The sequence below is a fragment of the Stegostoma tigrinum genome, chromosome 5 (assembly GCF_030684315.1).
Source record: "Stegostoma tigrinum isolate sSteTig4 chromosome 5, sSteTig4.hap1, whole genome shotgun sequence".
Classification (NCBI taxonomy): Eukaryota; Metazoa; Chordata; class Chondrichthyes; order Orectolobiformes; family Stegostomatidae; genus Stegostoma; species Stegostoma tigrinum.
The window spans coordinates 50,621,081-50,640,013 of NC_081358.1; the positions used below are offsets into that span (position 1 = coordinate 50,621,081).

General features: G+C 39.3%; 1 protein-coding gene across 10 annotated transcripts in view; it reads right to left on the reverse strand.

Moving 5' to 3' along the window:
- The window catches only part of LOC125451568 (arf-GAP with SH3 domain, ANK repeat and PH domain-containing protein 1-like), a 313,433-nt gene continuing 294,500 nt past the window's right edge, over positions 1-18,933 (reverse strand). For all 10 annotated transcript variants that reach the window (XM_059645972.1, XM_059645968.1, XM_059645973.1 and 7 more), the window contains 2 exons: positions 11,429-11,551; positions 1-3,004 (listed from right to left, as the gene is read on the reverse strand). In XM_059645972.1, coding sequence (XP_059501955.1) covers positions 2,930-3,004; positions 11,429-11,551 — 198 coding nt within the window. In that variant the 3' untranslated portion in view covers positions 1-2,929. The remainder of the gene's footprint in view (positions 3,005-11,428; positions 11,552-18,933) is intronic.

Here is an 18,933-nt window from a genome sequence, read left to right on the forward strand (position 1 = left end):
AAATGTCTGAAAACAAACCTTCCAGCTCTGCGAGCAAACTTACATCCAGAACCTCAACCTGAGCTACAAATCTTCTCAAAACTCGCTAACAAACTGACACTTTCAAAATACAATGTCAATTGTATATATTTAAGGCAGAGTTAGTGATTAAACTTTTCTTATGAATTGAAAGTCTGCAATTCAAGTGATTGAATTGTTTCATGCCATTTCTGTTGTTTGATAATTCTAATAGTGAAATTAACGCCAAATTATTGAGTAATTAACAAAATTTTGCCCTAATGGTTGACAATACTTTGACTGATTTGCTGTATAGGCCTTGGGTAATGGAAAACATATACATAGGATATATCCAGTTTTTGCAATTTTGATGGAACAAATGAGAAAGTAAATTCATTCAGTTTATAATACTTAATAGGATTTTATGTTGCAATATAACATTGGAACATAAATATTTTGCTTATCTTTCCGTAGCAATTTTTGTACATAAAGAATGCAAACATGTGATAGAGTAAGCTGTGGTTATATAGCACACCTTTTACATTCAGTAGGTTGACTGTACCACCTGATTTACTGAGTACATAATTAAGGGGAAGTCTAATCAAGGATAAGATAGATACATCATTGAAAGAACCAGAGCAAAGTACTAAAATCTGCAAGTTGTTTATCATTGTTAGAAGTTATCCATTTATAAACAGTAGCAGAATTGTAGCTTGATGCATAATCTGTTCATATTTCTGAATGTGATCAATCAAATATTTATCTTCAGCTGTTGATGATTATGCACTGAGTTGTAACAAACTCTGGCAATCTGATGCATTAACTATGGCAACTACCTGTAAATGAACTTATTACAAAGTCCACCATCGATAGCTTGTTCACACTTCCACTTGAAATCAAAATGAAGAAAAAATTAAAAACTGAAAATTTCAAATTTCTGGTTAAGATTTGGGGCCTATCCACATTCTGTGGAACTGAACATTTCAACGTAAGTGTACTGGTAACAGTTCAGTATTGTACAAGACCACTGTGGCACCAGGCCAGAAGGCTTAATACAGGTAATTCAATTTAATTATTTACTCTTTATCTAAACTTACTTGAAATAAGTACCTTTTTATTAAGAATTAAATTACATCCTTTTAAAGAATATAGTCAGTTGTCATTAGAGTTAAGCTTAACTTCACACTAACTAACCAAATATTTTAAGAATCATATCAAAATCTACCTTTTTCTTAGCCAGGTACGAAATGTAAGTAGACTCCTTACAGAATGTGTTTTTTTTTGGTCTCTAAAATGAATTTCAGCAATGAATATGAAGCAGTATAGTTACTGAAGCCTTAAGCAACCTAAAGAGTCACTGTCACTTTTGTTCTCCAAGCAGTGTAAGAATTGTGTAAAGAATGCAATTCATTCTCTATGACACAGAACAGAAGTAATCTGTTTGAATTAGTAAGTATTTTGTTTAAAAACATATATAGTCCCCTCTCCCTCAAGAAAGGTCAATTATTCATACAATGATTTAAGTTAATATATTCAAAGTCAAGATCTGTTTCATGTAAATGTATGCTGCATCTGAAACAGTAAATGTCAAAGTCATACATGCAATGAAACTGCACTTTTATAGTGTCCAATGGTAACGTATTTAAAAGAACAAAGAGGGAGAATTAGCAAGTATTAGAACAGTATCTTCAGCTTACAGTTTTACATGCAATGATGTACTATTTCAAATGTTGTAAACATATGTAATACAATGTATATATTTAAAATTGATAACTGCACACATTGGATAATATATGTACAGTTGCTTTTGCACTGTTTACTGCTTGAATGAGCATCTGTGACTAAACATCAACTTTTGAGGACCTACTCTCCTAGGTGTTGTTACCACTGCGAAGAGTTAAGGCCATCCATTTCTGTTGCAGGAGGCAGTGAGGTTCCTTTTCATGACAGCTAAAACTGGACTTGTTTGTGCTAATGTCCTGTAATTCGACCAACCATATCTAAAATCATAGACTCTTCAGAGATTTCCAAATCTTAGTATAAATTAAACCAATACAATGAAATGATGATTGAGATAGAACTTAACCTATTTATTTAGGTTAATAACATTTAAAAAGTCAATAGGTAAGACAGAAATGGAAATTTTCCATCCCAGAAAACCTAACCCTCAAAAGGGTTATGCAAGCACTGCTTTCAATCCCTAACAGCAGACCTGGAAGAACTGAAAATAAATTTTGAATTTTCAATTATTCTCAACGGATCGTCTTAAAGGCTGTTTTTATAGTAGCTTCCATCTGTCAACAGATTTTTATCTGTAACAGGTTGTAAATCCTTACGAGGTCTCAACACGGCCCTCAGATGAGGTAAAAGAAACTTTAACAAGTTTCCCAGTCATTCATTCTCAAGTAACTTTGTCTGATCACTTACAATCAAAACCACATATAATCCCATGAGTACATTAAGAGAGTATGCGCAGCATCCATGTTAAAAGCAGAAGGACAAAAAGGATCAGTGCAAACTGAAACCTGAACCTATTCTCAGCAAAACCACTATTTTTAACTTTATTTAGAATACTGAGATGATGTCAAGAACAAAAGTCAAGCTTATATAGTTAAATTACTAAATGAGGCTGCCTATAAATCTGACAAGCAGGCAGATGTATCCCATCAACAGCATAGGTAATATTAGTAAGTGCTAGTTGCCATGGATGGCTGCAGTACACCAGATATGGTGTGCCTGGTTCCAAGGCTATTATAATACTGGCAAAGGCAAGTAACAATATTTACAGTCACCTCACAAGGTGGGTTTCAAATGATTTTCTTGATCATCTATGTACAAAATATGCACAGGAATAAGCAAGTTTCAGCCACTTTACAACATCAGATGGAAGCATCCACAGTTGTGAATCTGTGACGTTGGAGATCGTAGGATGTTAATCAGATAAAATGTGCACGAAGGACACTGGAAAGACACCACTTCTGTCAGGTTGCCCCTCAATATAGCCAATCTGTCAAAATTGAGGAAATGAAGGTTTAGTATCTCAAGATGCAAATATTTTCTCTTGTACCTAAAGTGCAAACATTAAGTATTTTTGTTTAATCCTCACTGTATACTTGTGCCAATAACAATGTGTGTGATTTGCACAAAGATATGTCCTTGGCTCATTGTCTGTTGGTTCTGACATTATGACTTCAGATTTTCTGTCGCAACTAATGAATAGTCCAAATTCTATAACTGTGAATGACGCTGTGAAAATACTACAGGATTTAGGGACTGCAAGGGGACTGGAAATTTGCCACTGGAGAAGGGTGATGTATGACCTCATCAAAATCCATAAGTAGGCCTCTACATTGATCCTCAAAAGCACTGCAAATTTAGTGAAATGTTAAGTCATACTGACCAGGAGCTTCCCAGATTGAATTTCCATTCTGTGCTGAACTTGTTTTAGTAGTAACGTTGATCATGATTCCCACTAAAAACTTCACCCTGCGTAGGTGTGTGCAAGACATAGTCATCCTTCGTCAAGCCATTCCTGGGGTCATCAAGCCTTTGGCCATGAAGAATGGATGAGATATTATTTGTTTGCTGTGGTAACTGTAGTTGAGAAGGGTACTAGAATTGGCCTTAACACCAAAAGGATTCCCATTGAGCAGAACATCTGCCAGATGAGCACTTTTTGGACGTCTTTAAAATAAAATTCTCTGCATAGTGTGTTAACTGAAACTGGGGAGAGACCTGATGAACAATGGCGAGTTCCCACTGCCAAGTCATCATGTCGCTCCTGAGTTCATGCAGCACTACCATTGCAGCTCATCAACTCTATGGTCTTTCTGCCTTCATACTATAATGTGCTCAGAGCAACATTTGTGACTGCAATTTTGGTTTTTAACTGCACACGAATTCAAATGCAATCTTTTTATTGAATGAGGGAATGCAGTTGTGTTCTTAGGCTGCGTTGGACAAAAAGTCCAAATTTGGATCCCTGATCTGTCTTGAGTCGGCATCTTTGCTGGAACTCAGATGCTGAAGTTGACATTAGTGAAGAGGCAATGAGACCTTCAAGAAGGTTTGAATGTCAGGTGAGTTCATGTTTGTCTGGAAATTTCTTGTATGTTTTAGAGTCTAGTAAGGAATAGCCACATGTATAACTGACACTTAATTGAATAAGCTTTAGTTCTTCATGTGTTCCAGAGGACAGCAATTCTTAATGCTAATGCTGCAAATGTAAGGTGCAGTGATTATTATAATCAGACCCATTACACTTCCATAATATCTGGTTTTAGCAGTGTTACCAAGTGAAATGCACAAGGTAAATTCACTAACATATCTTTCCTCCCACCTCATTGCAGGAATACTTGATGAAGGTGAACCTCACATTCCCTGGAAAGCACCTGGCACACATTTCCCTAGATCCAAGGCTGGAAAAGTCAATCATCAGTCATATAGCACAGAAACTCTTCAGTTCAACTCATCCACACCAACCAGACATTCCAATCTGACCTAGTCCCATTTACCAGTAGTTGGCCTGTATCATTCTGAACCGTTCCTATTTATATACTAATCAAATACCTCTTAAATATTATAATTTATATCCGCCTCCACCACTTCCTCTGACAACTCATTCCATACACGCAGCACCCTCTGCGTGAAGAAGTTACCATTCAGGATTTTCTTTAAATCTTTCCCCTCTCACCGTAAACCTAAGCCCTCTGCTTTTGGACTCCTCCACCTTAGCCCTCCATTTTCCACCATCCTACACTGTATTAGCAGTTATTAAATATCTCACTGGAGATAGTTTTGTGAATAATTTGCTGAGCAGTGCTGAGGCTATGAAAGTATGAAAAGAAATCAAATTATCATGCAAATATACCTAAGCATAACTTTTACTTTTGTCTTGTATTAGTGACGTGGAATGTAATATATTAGTATTTTCCTAATCATGGTAGCATATTGGTCAGTGGTTTGGGAGCTGACTTAAGGAAAGATTTATTTCACTTGCTTTGTTCTGTATTACTTTATATCCCCCTCTTTCAACTTAACCCAGCTCCCAATGTTTTCCCAAAATATGGGTCATTATTTCACAGGATTTGATTTCTGCCTCTACATTTCTTTAAGTCAACATTATATTTAAATGTTTCAAGACTCAAAGGATTTCTTTACTGGATGGAAGTGTATTAGCTTCTCAAATGCTTCATCCCTCAATCTTTTCTCGCACATCTGTTATATTTCTGATATTTACAGTGTCCTCTACTATGAAAATCATGCATAACATTGGTTTCAATTATCTGCATTTCTTAGTTCACTATTACTTGTTCCCCAGTTGCACCATCCAAAGGTCTTGCACTTAGTTCAGCTACCATCTCTTTATATACCCATAGAACCAAGTGCTGGGAAATGGGACTGGAATAGTTAAGTGGTTGTTTTTGACTGGTACAGCCTGTGTCTAAGGGCCTCTTTCTGTGCTTTAGACCTCTATGACTCCGTGATGCTCCATCCTGATGAGCATCTTGCGTGTTTTTGATTTGCAATTATCTTCTAATCGTAGGGAGAAAGTAAGGAGGCAACCTCAGCTGGAATGGTAAACTAAATTTTTCTCGCCTGGTCATGTACCAACAATGGTTAGCCTTCACTGTGCCATCCACCAATGTCTCCATGGATCAATCATTAAGAGATGTGCAATAGCAGCTCTATTGTTTCAGTTGCGTATTGAACTCTGATGTACCATATTTTATTCCCTTATTTCCATCATCTGGACACTATCCACCTCTCTCAACTAAAAACAAAGCAGCATGGTGGCTCGGGGTTAGCACTGCATGCGTGTGTGTCCTTCTGGTGCTCTGATTTCCTCTCTCAGTCCAAAGATGTGGAAGTGGATTGGCCATGCTAAATTACCCATGGGAAATGCAGGGTTACAGAGACAATTTAGGGGTGTGGGTCCTGGTGGGATGCTCTTTGGAGGGTTGGTGTGGACTTGATAGGCCAAATGGCATACTTCCACACTTGTAGGGATTCTGATCCTAAGAACAGTTGGGGATCTCCTACCTCACAATTAGTTCATCAGTCTAAAACAATTCATGACCAAAAATTAGCTACTGAAGTACATTTGCAGGCATTTCATTTTTATAAACAAAGCACATAATTTTGTCCTTGTACAAAACCACAGTTATGCCTCAGTTAGAATATGGTGGCTAATTTTGGTCGTCACACATTGTGTGGGTAACACTGGGGCTTTGGAAAGGATTCAAGGGGCGATCACATGATTCATATCTAGTTTAAAATATCATACTTGAGAGAAATAGTGATGTTGAAAGTGTTTTGATCAAATGGTGGAAGGGTCGATTAGCACAGTTCGCTGGACCACTTGGTGACACCAACAATGCAGGTTTAATCTGAGTGCTAGCTGAAGTCACCAGGAAAACTGTCTTCTCGACTTCACCCTTTGAAGCATGGTACTGTTCTAAATTCATCACTAGTCACCTCTCTCTGATGGTCTGCTGGTATGACGACAATTTTCACTTTGAAAGGACTAAACTGTGTTTCTGTAAACTAACTGTTTCTACTGAGTAGTTCAGAATAGGGAGTCTCACTTTTATATTATGCAATGGCACAGCAATATTAAGAAATGAGTATTTTCCAAGTGAATAGTAGATCTGGTGAACAAGTTGCTGGCTCATGCAATAAAAACTGATTCACTAAATTCTTTCAAGTGAAAGTAAATACCACTAGGTGGACATTATCTTGGACTAGAAGTGGACAGGGTGGGAACTTCAGACTACATTCAAAAGCAACATAGTTGGAAAAGGAAGACAGAAGCTTATAAATCTCGTTAGAAGGCAGAGAAGACTAAGGCCAGAGCATTAGCCACAGGGGCATTTTGGTATGTACTGTAAACTTTTCTGTATCCACAAATTCACTTACCTGCACCAAAGAAATGCTACCAACAAAAATCAATACCTGATAAAAGTTATGTAAATGCAATTTTTAATGAGGTCTACACTCGTGAATTTCATCGTTTGTGGGGATTCTCAGGAACAGAGTGACCACAACACAAAAGGACACAGGAGGAGAAATTAGGCCTTTCAGCCTATTCAGTATGCTCCACCATTTGATTGTGGCTGAAAAGTTTCTCAATCCCATTGTCCTGCTTTCTCCCCGTAACCCTTGATCCACTTGACAATCAAGAACCTATCTATTTCCGTCTTAAATACACTTAGAGACCTGGTCTCCACAGCCTTCTGTGGCAATGAATTCCATAGATTCACCACTCTGGTTGAAGAAGTTTCTCCTCATTTCTGTTCTAAAAGGTCTTCCATTTACTCTAAGGCTTTGCCCTTGGATCCTAGTTTCTCATACCAATGGAAACATCTTTCCATTGTCCACTCTGTCCAGGCCATTCGGTATTTTCTAAGTTTCAATTAGATTCCTCCTCATCCTTCTAAACTCCATCGAGTATAGACCCAGAGTCCTCAAACGTTCCTCATATGTTAAGCTTTTCATTCCTTGGGCGATTCTCGGGAACATCCTCTGAACTGCTCCAGGGCCAGTACATCTTTACTGAGATATGGAGCCCAAAACTGTGCACAATTCTCCAAATGTGGCCTGGCCAGAGCCATATACAGCCTCAGAAGTACATCCCTGTTTTCACATTCAAGTCCTCTCAAACTAAATGCCAAAGTCGCATTTGCCTTCCTAACTACTATCTCAACCTGCAGGTTTACCTTGAGAGACTCCTGGACTAGAACTCCCAAGTCTCTTTGCACTTCAGACTTCTGAATTTTCTCCCCATTTAGAAAATAGTCCATACCTCTATTCTTCTTGGGAGTGCTGCAGATGAGCTATGTACACAGTTAGACACATGGGGTATGTTTTTAGCTATTATTGAGATATGACTGAAAGGAAGGTAGCTCAACATTTCATTACAGGATTTTGGAGAAAGATTGAAAAAGTGGGATGATTGCAATACCTGATTAATGAAGTATTTATACCTGTCAGGAGAGATGAAATGATAAAAGGATCATTAAATGAGGACAAATGGATTAAGCCAGAGGATAAAGTCATAGACTGGAAGAGTAATTCTTTTTCCTTCTTTGAGGAATATGGGCATCATTGTTAAGGCCAATATTTGCTGCCCATCATCAGATGTCAAGAAAAGGGCAAAGAATTATCAACAGCAATTGAATGGTATTTTAGCTCTAAGTCAGGATAGTGTGTAACTTGGAAGGGAACATGCAGATGGTTTCAATGTGTTTGTTGCCCTTGTTCTTCTGGCTGTTAGAAGTCAAGGTTTGGAAGATACTTTCGAAGGAGGCTTGGCACATCACTACAGTGCTTCTCATAGATGGTAAATAGTGAAGCGGGGCGTTGTAGAGGTAGCGAATGTTTTAAGGACTGATGGAGTGCTGAATAAGTTTTCTGCTTTGCCCTGAGCAATGCTAAGCTTTTGAATGTTCTTGAGAGCTGCACTTTGCAAGAAAGTGGCGAGTATTCTATCACACTTGTGCCTATAGATAGTGGACAGGCTTTGAGGAATCAGGAAGAGTTGTTTACTGCAGAATTCACAGCAGTTGACCCATTCTTGTAGTCACAGCATTTATATAGTTAATTCAGTTGAGCTCATTGTCAATGGTAACCCCAGGGTGCTGCTGACAGCCAGTTAAACAGTGGTAATATCACTAAAATCAAGGAGATTTGTTAAGACTCTCTGGTTGGCCATGGTTATTGACATGCATTTACATAGAACATAGAACATAGAAAAGTACAGCACAGTACAGGCCCTTCAGCCCACGATGTTGTGCCGTGGAATATTCCTAATCCAAAAATAAAATAACCTAACCTACATTCCCCTCAATTCACTGCTGTCCACGTGCATGTCCAGCAGTCGCTTAAATGTCACTAATGACTCCGCTTCCATGACTACCACTGGCAAACTATTCCAAGCGCTCACAACTCTCTGGGTGAAGAACCTCCCTCTGACGTCTCCTCTATACCTTCCTCCGAACACCTTAAAACTATGACCCCTCGTGGCAGTCAATCCTGCCCTGAGGAAAAGTCTCTGGCTATCGACTCTATCAATGCCTCTCATTACCTTGTACACCTCGATCAGGTCACCTCTCTTCCTCCTTCTCTCCAGAGAGAAAAGTCCGAGCTCAGTCAACCTCTCCTCGTAAGACAAGCCCTCCAGTCCAGGCAGCATCCTGGTAAACCTCCTTTGCACCCTCTCCAAAGCCTCCACATCTTTCCTATAATAGGGTGACCAGAACTGGACACAATATTCCAAGTGTGGTCTCACCAGGGTTTTGTAAGAGCTGCAGCATAACCTCGCGGCTCTTAAAATCGATTCCCCTGTTCATGAAAACCAAAACACCATATACTTTCTTAACAACCTTATCCACCTGGGTGGCAACTTTGAGGGAGCTATGCACTTGAACACCAAGATCACGCTGTTCCTCCACACTGCCGAGAATCCTGCCTTTAATCCTATATTCAGCATTTAGGTTCGACCTTCCAAAATGCATCACTTCGCATTTATCCAGGGTGAACTCCATCTGCCATTTCTCAGCCCAACTCTGCATTCTGTCAATGTCTCGCTGAAGCCTGCAATAGCCCTCGATACTATCAACAGCACCTCCAACCTTTGTGTCATCAGCAAACATACTAACCCACCCCTCAACCTCCTCATCCAAGTCATTTATAAAAACTACAAAGAGCAGAGCCCGGCAGGACAGCACTCAGCACTGACCTCCAGGCAGAATACTTACCATCTACAACCACTCTCTGCCTCCTGTCAGCCAACCACTTCTGAATCCAAGCCAACCAATTCTGAATCCAGCCAACCAATTCTGAATCCATCATCACTTTCAAATATATACTAATTTTTCTTTGAACACCTCATATTGAATCCGTCTCCACTGCATTCCAAATCTTAACAACCAACGAAAGAAGTTTCTCATCTCACTCATAGCTCTCTTGCTGACAATCTTGAAATTGCTAAAAACAAAAGATAGACGCTTAAACAGTCAGAAGCAGACAAAAGAGCAAATAAATACGCCAACCCTTTAGAGCTCAAAAATATGAGGCAAGTACCACAATATTAACTGGCACAGAATTAGTTTTAAAGGCAAAGAATTCTAAATGTACATTCAGGAGAACATTTTAGCTGGCACTGAGCAAGGCACAGGAGTGTGATTCGTGATTTTGTTTTAGGTAATGAAGCTGGGGAATGGCCATCATTGGACAGCACTTATAGTCATAAGCATGTACAACACTGAAACAGGCTTTTTGGTCCAACTCCTAGATGCTGACCAGATACCTAAATTAATCTAGTCCCATTTGCCAGCATGTGCCTAATATTCCTCTAAATCCTTCCTATTCATATCCCTGTCCAGATGCCTTTTGAAATGTTATTATCCTATCAGCTTCCACCACTTCCTCTGGTTCATTGCATATGCACACCACCCTCTGTGTGAAAAGGTTGCCCCTTAGGTCCCTTTTTAAATCTTTCCCCTCTCACCTTAAACCTAAGCCCTCTAGTTATGGACTCCCTTAACCTGGGGAAAAGACCTTGACTATTCACCCTATCCGTGTCACTCATGATTTTAAAAACCTCTAAGGTCATCCCTCAGCCTCCGAGGCTCCAGGGAAAATAGCTCCAGCCTATTCAGACTCTCCAGATAGCTCAAACCCTCCATCCATCTGTGGAAGTTATTATAATTCAGTTGTATTTGAAGTTGACATGTAAAAGGAGATCCAGAATAAAAGTTACCAGTTAGAAGTTAATTTTAGTAATCTGAAGTTTGTGATTTAGTCAAAATGGACTGTAGGCAGCTATTTGAAGTAAATGATCAGTTAGAAGCAATCGGAAAAAAGATCAAGTGAGTGGTCAAAGCAAGTTTGTTCTCCTAAAGAAAAAGGGTAGAATAAATAAAACTTAAGTTTACGACAAATATTAAGGACTTGTTGCTGCAAAAAACATACAAAAAATGTAAGAAGTATAGGTGTCAGATAAAACAGCAAGGTCATGAAAAAATATTGGCAAATAAAATTAAGGAATACTTAGAGAATTTCCTGGGAAAGGGATGAAATGATAATGATAATGTAAATATATTAAAAGCAAGAGTAAACTAAAGAAACAGTACAGCTCAGTAAGGACCATGACAGTAATCTCTCTATTGAGGTAGAGGATATGGAAATGGTTCTTCATGAATACATGCAAACATATAAATTAGGAGTGGGACCATTCAGCTCCAAGCTTGCTCCATCATTTGATAAGATTCTGGCTGATAATGATGGTTGTCTCATTTTCACAGTTCTAATATAAAGACATGATACAAACCTTTTAGGGCTGCCTTTAAAAAAGTTGTTTTAATTGCACAAAATGCTAATAAAAAGTTCCAAAGTTGAACATTCTAAGACAATTGCTCTTGAGACTTACCCACCACTCCTGGTCCTCTTCACCGGTTACAACAATCACTTCTCCCTCAATAAAGGTAAGTTCATCGTCATTGTCAGCTTGGCAGTCATATATGGTTTTTACTCGGCGGATTTTGTTCTTTGCCTTTGAAGAGAAGTCATGATTATTAAGACTGCATACAAAGAATGCATCTGTCATTGTCAACAACTGCAGCATTAAACTTAAGCATGAAAACAGAACATCTTTGGCACAGGAGAAGATACGTATCATAAAGATATTACAAGTTCAGCTGCAGCATTTTTGCTGTATTAAGTACACAACTTTTTCATTTAGCGCTAAGTGCCTATTTTCCAATTTCCACGCTGAATACAAAATTAGTATAACTACAATCGTGTAACTTGTGTTGGTAAACAGATTACTTGTCAATGAATTTATATGATCTTTAAAACTCAATGATTTTTATTCGGACATTGAATATACAGCAGATTTCATTTATGGGCACCTGGTAGCTGTAAGCATGAGATCCTTTTTGCCAAATGCCACTTATAGTTAAATTGGCTGTGCTCATTAGTCTGACGGACTCTCAAGAAATTGGGAAAGGGATGAAATGATAATGATAATGTATGGGCGGCATGGTGGCTCAGTGGTTAGTACTGTTGGATTTGATCCAACCTTGGGCAACCAACTGTGTAGAGTTCGCACATTCTCCCGGTGCCTGCGTGGGTTTCCTGTGTGCTCCAGGTTCCTCCATGGTCCAAAGATGTGCGGGTTAGGTAGATTGATCATGCTGAATTGCTCAGAGTATTCAGGGTCATGCATGTTCAGTGGATTAGCCATGGTAAGTGCAGGATTACAGGGACTGGCTTGGGTGGGGGTTAAGACCATAAGACATAGGGGTGGAAGTAAGGACATTCGGCCCATCGAGTCCACTCTGCCATTTAATCATGGCTCATGGGCATTTCAACTCCACTCACCTGCACTCTCCCCGTAGCCCTTGATTCCTTGCAAGATCAAGAATTTATTAATCTCTGCCTTGAAGACATTTAACGTCCCGGCCTCCACTGCGCTCCGTGGCAATGAATTCCACAGGCCCACCACACTCTGGCTGAAGAAATGTCTCCTGATTTCCGTTCTAAATTGACCCCCTCTAATTCTAAGGCTGTGCCCACGGGTCCTAGTTTCCCCACCTAATGGAAACAACTTCCCAGCGTCGACATTTTCTAAGCCATGCATTATCTTGTAAGTTTTCTTAATCACGGACTCAACCTGCAAGTTAACCTTTAGAGAATCCTGGACTAGCACTCCCAGATCCCTTTGTACTTTAGCTTTATGAATTTTCTCATTGTTTAGAAAATAGTCCATGCCTGTATTCTTCTTTCCAAAGTGCAAGACCTTGCATTTGCTCACGTTGAATTTCATCAGCCATTTCCTGGACCACTCTCCTAAACTGTCTAAATCTTTCTGCAGCCTCCTCACCTCCTCAGTACTACCTGCCTGTCCACCTATCTTCGTATCATCAGCAAGCTTCGCCAGAATGCCCCCAGTCCCGTCATCCAGATCGTTAATATATAAAGTGAACAGCTGCGACCCCAACACTGAAACCTGTGGGACACCAATTGACACCGGTTGCCATTCCAAAAAAGAGCCTTTTATCCCAACTGTCTGCCTTCTGTCAGACAGCCATTCCTCAATCCATGCTAGTACCTCATCTTGAACACTATGGGCCCTCACCTTACTCAGCAGCCTCCCGTGAGGCACCTTATCAAAGGCCTTTTGGAAGTCTAGATAAATGACATCCATTAAATCTCATCCTTAACAAGGGATTCTAGAATTTTACCAACAACTGAGGTTAGGCTAATCGGCCTATAATTTTCCATCTTTTGCCTTGATCCTTTCTTAAACAAGGGGATTACAACAGCGATTTTCCAATCATCTGGGACTTTCCCTGACTCTAGTGACTTTTGAAAGATCACGAACAACGCCTCCCGTATTTCCTCAGCCACCTCCCTTAAAACTCTAGGATATAGCCCACTGAGGCGAAGAGATTTATCAATTTTTAGGCCTTATAGCTTTTCTAGCACATTTTGTTTTGTAATGCCTACCATACTCAACTCTGCCCCTTGACTCTCCTTAATTGTTGGGATATTACTCATGTCTTCCACTGTGAAAACTGACGCAAAGTACTTATTAAGTGCTTCAGCTATTTCCTTATCTACCATCATTAGCCTTCCAGTATCAATTTAGAGCAGTCCAATGTCTATTTTTGCCTCTCATTTGTTTCTTATGTATTGAAAGAAATTTTTACTATTATTGCTAATATTACTGGCTAGTCTACCTTCATATTTCATCCTCTCCTTCCTTATTTCTCTCTTTGTTATCCTCTGTTTTTGTAGCCTTCCCAATCTTCTGATTTCCCAATGCTCTTGGCCACCTTATAGGCTGTCTCTTTTTCTTTGATACATTTCCTGACTTCCTTTGTCAGCCATGGCTGTGTAATCCACGCTCCCCCCCCCCGATAATCTTTTTTTTCTTTGGGATGAACCTCTGTATTGTGTCCTCAATTACACCCAGAAACTCCTGCCATTGTTGCTCTACTCTCTTTCCCGCTAGGCTTTGCATCCAGTCGATTTTCGTCAGTTCCTCTCTCATGCCCCTGTAATTACCTTTATTTAACTGTAACACCATTACATCCGATTTTGCCTTCTCTCTTTCAAACTGCAGACTGAACTCTACCACACTATGATCGCTGCCTCCTAAGTGTTCCCTTAAAGATCTTTTATAAAGTCTGGCTCAAGTTACTCTTGAGGTCAGTGTGGACTCCACAGGCTGAATAGCCTGCTTCCACTCTGCAGGGAATGTGTGAAATGTGTTTTTTAAGAGTATAGATAGAACTCCTATTGCACAATTCAAACTAACAGGTCACCGTTAAACTGCTGATGAACTGCACAAAACTGTCATGGCTAACTTGAAATCCTATGCAAGTTCCTGATCTCAGTGCTTCTTGCTGTTTAAGAAGCAGCTAAGTAGTGCTGTACTCACAATGTGTGAGAGCTGTCCATAGAGCATTGCGCGGTTTTCATGCTGTTATCGTACTACTGACAACAAAATATACACTGTAATAATTATTTAACGTTCCTTTAGAGTTGAATATATTGAAAGGCAATGCTGTTTAAGCTTTGAATTAATACACAAATATGCAAAATCAAAGAGCACTGCTTTGACACAAATTCTTCCTTCTCCCAAGCAGGAATGTTTCAACAGTCTGATAGAGCATCTGTTCTGAAGATGGGTTTATCCAGCAGCTTCCGTTTTTGTTTGGCTCGCTAGCATCCGCAGTATTTTGCTTTTATTATGTTTTTGCATAATACTGAAACCATGGAACCATTTCATGAAACAGACACTTACAGGTCCAGGTTTCATGACAATGGAAACTAAGAATGTACCAGAAGTCAAAAAACGCATTTTTTTTCTGTATTTTCGGATTGCGCAACAGAAATGCACTGGGACTGATACTCAGGCTTGGTGAACGCCAAAATTATTTACTTGTGCCACTATGTGGTAATGCTATTCCTGCACCAACAAGTTATACCAGTGGTTGAAACTGGTGGGTTTTAGCGAACCAAATAACTGAATTTTATCGAAATTGATTCCTAGCTTTTTAAAAAAAGTCTGTAAGGTCATTTTTCAAAAATTATTTTCCTAAAACCTTAAGGTATTAGTTTATGTGGGTGGAATAAATCAAATTCTGTTTTAATTTACAGGATTTTTATTAGAACTTTGATCTTTGTCCAAATTTTTTTTTTTGTGTAGATCGAAAATTATTGCTTTCGCAGTTATATTCATGTAATGGACCGACGTTCAAAGTAATGCTATCTTGCAAGCAAGGGTGCACAATGACTGACTAATTTCTCAAATTAATAATTCATTTCCTTTTTCTTTTACACAATGATGTGAAGATTTTTCTCAAAACATATCTTGACATGAAATTTGTTAGAAACCAGCAAAATTGTTAGGGCTAGGGACTTGCATTTATTCTGTTGCCGTCACAACAATGCGAGTGCATTGCAACAGGACTTCAAGTTTCCTAACTGCTGCATTGTAAACCATTTTGTCACATGCAGCAGTTTGAAAGTTCAGAGAGAACAGGTCCTCTCTTTTTTAATCCATGAAGAAAATAAGGGTTATTGGGGAAAATGCAGGAAAGTGGAACTAAGGATTATTTAATCTGCCAAGGTCGAACTGAATGGCAGAGCATACTGGATGGGCTGAATGTCTACTTCTGCTCCTATGTCTTATATTAGAAGAAGGAATTCTCATTGGAAACAGTGAACCAACTTTCTGAAGAGTAAGTGCACTCAGTAGTGTGTAATTTGTTACCAATACTAGGTGTCAGTGACTTGGAACAGTGTTAGATGATAAGGAAAAGAGACATATCTTGAAAAGTTTCCTGGACTTAATACAGCCTGGTCCAAGAAAGGAAGTGGTTCAACTTTAAGGACTTTATTGGTCTCCAATCTAGGAACTTTGCTTTGTAAAAAAATTCTCCTGATGAGCCGTGTAAGAAGCTATTCTTACCTATAGGTCGACTGTGTTTTGTCAATTGAATTTTCTTCTATTCATGATGAAGGATGAGAACTTTCAACTGGGGCTTACTCTTAAAACAAAGATGCCAGCTTGAATAGGCAATATCTTATAATTATTAGTGCTACAAACAGCATGGATGATTTTGTTCAGTCAATAAGACCACATTCTATTATTCAAGAAACGCCATACATCTGACCTGTTTTAAAATCACTGATGGTTTAACTAATATCCCAAAATAGTCCTTGTATTTCATATCGCATCATAAAAACATTTAAATACTTTGAACATGGTCAAAAGAGTTGAGCTCCAGGATGGAGGTGAGAATGGCAGCCCTTGAAAATCAACAGTTGAGTGAGTGTGATATTAAGCAGCCTTGGAAAAATGAGCCACTTGAAATTGGGTAGGGGAAGAGGTGAAAAATAAAGAGCTCATGGTCATCTTCTCAAGGGCAACAAATGCTGATCATCCCAGCAGCTCGAACTTCCCATGAAAGAACAAAAAAAAGCCTTCACTGTTTTGAGTTATAGTTAGCACGAAGAAAATGACTGTGGTTGTAGAAGGCTGATCATCTCATAACCAGAACGCCTCTGCGAGTTTTCCTTAGGGGAGTGTCCTAAGTCTAACCATCTTCTGCTACTTCAATGATCTTCCCTCCACCATAAATTTGAAAGTAGGGATTGCTGCACATGTCCAGTACCATTTAGCACTTTACAGCTATAGGTTTAGTCCTATCCACATGTAGCAAAACCTGGAATACATTCACTGCCAAGTAACATTTGCAAAATGCCCGAGTCAAACAATAACTATTTTCATTTTCCTTGACACTCAATGGCTTTATCTTTACTGAATACCTTGATATTGACTTCCAGGATTTACGACTAACCAGAAACTGAACTTGACCACTTTATAAATACTGTAAATACAACAGCAGGTCAGACATAAGGAATTCTGCAGTGTGTAATTCCTGACTCACCTTCTGACTCACTAAACAGATGGCATGAGTCAGGAATGCTCACTAGTTGCTTGGATGAGTGCAGCTTCAAGATACAATAGGCATCCGATTCACCTTTCTGAACATTCACTCCCTCCACCAGTTACATAACAGTGGCGGTGAGTGCGCCATCCAAAAGGTGGACTGCAGCAACACCTTCCAAACCCATGAGTTCTAACACGAAGAAAGACAAGGCAACAGATTCATAGGAGCATCACCACCTGCAAGTACCCATACAAACCACACACCATCCTGACTTGGAAACATACTGCCATTACCATACCACTGTTCAGTCAAAATCCTGGAACTCCCTACTCTGCATGGATTGCAGCAGTTTAACAAAGTAGCTCATCCAACTTTAGTGTTATACAAGAAGTCTCTTTTCCTTATCATCTAACACTGTTCCAAGTCACTAACACCCAACTCAACCCCCATCCCAGCTCCCTACCTACACTCACCTTTACTAGCTTCATTCCTGCCTCCTTGATCTGTCCGTCTTCTCTCCACCTATCTGCTCCACTATCCACCTTTTATCACTGCCTTCCCCTCTGTCTAATTATTTCAGACACCCCTTCCCCTCCCCGTTTCTGAAGAAGGGTCTAGGCCCGAAACGTCAGCTTTGCTGCTCCTCTGATGCTGCCTGGCCTGCTGTGTTCATCCAGCTCCACACCTTGTCATTTCTGATTAGTGTTGCTGAGGCTTCAAGCTTCTTTCATTTTCTTATTTAGACTATATCCCACACGACGGCTACTACGTAGACCACTGGAGGTCGAAAAATAACTCCAACCAGTGTCTGCTACCACTCGCTATTTCTTAGTTCCACCAGATTCCACACATTTTATTTAATTTGAGATTCTCCTTTACTGATGTACTGAACATCTCATATTATGAGTGTAACTCTCCCTGCATTTCCTTCTTGTCCCTCCTTCCTTTATGTCAAACATTCTTGAATATTCAGTTCGCAGTCATGGTCGCCATACAGCCATGTTTCTGTATTTCTAAATTACATCATAATCATTTCTCTTAACTTTTGCTTTCAGATCACGTATTTGCGAATACTGTGTGCATTCAGGTGGAGTGCCCTCAATTTTTTTCTTTTTGACATCATTCCACATTCAAGGCACACTCAATGCTTGACTTTGTTTCACCTTATTTCTAGGATTCCTCACAGCTTTTCTATTTCCTGTTACCAACTTAATTCACTTCCAAATGGTGTTATCCATTAGGTTCCATTGAATAAATTGATTACTTTAAGTTTAGACCAATTTTGACATTTAAGAATGAGATATGGATTTTTTTTATGCCTAACACTGAGCTTGTTTGTAGGTTTTAAACTGAAATTGCCATACGCCACAGGTCAATTATTTTCTTTATTACAACTGGCCAAAACATTTTTGGCGGCTAATGAGAGACATACGAAGTAATATATCAAAGCTTGGTGAAACTAAATTTCAACATATTGTCAGCCTGCAAAAGCTTTTCTCCCCCACTGTTGTTGGGAAAGCATAGTGATGTGCTAATAGCTCCCTGGTGCCAGGGTCAAGGATGCCCAGAAGTGGCTGCAAGGAAACCTGCTGGGGAAGATGAACAGCAGAAATCATCGTCCATATTGTACAAATGACTAAAGCAGAAAGATGAATGTTGTCCTGCAGTTAGAATTTAGGCAGCTACGCAGGAAATTAGCAATCAGGACCTCAAAAGTAGTAATCACCAAGTTACAGGAATAAACTGTCATGTTGAAATATAATATTATAGTTCTAACAAAAGACCTAGCACAGAGAAGCACTAGGTGTTAAATATTCCTGGATGCAGAAAAGATGAGAAAGGAAGGAAAAGAGAGGGAGATGGTCTCAATTACTGGGAACATCGCAGTGCTGGAGAAAATGCATGTCCCAAAGGGGTCAAGGATAGAACGTGTTTGGCCAAAGTAATTATTTTAATTAGCAATTAG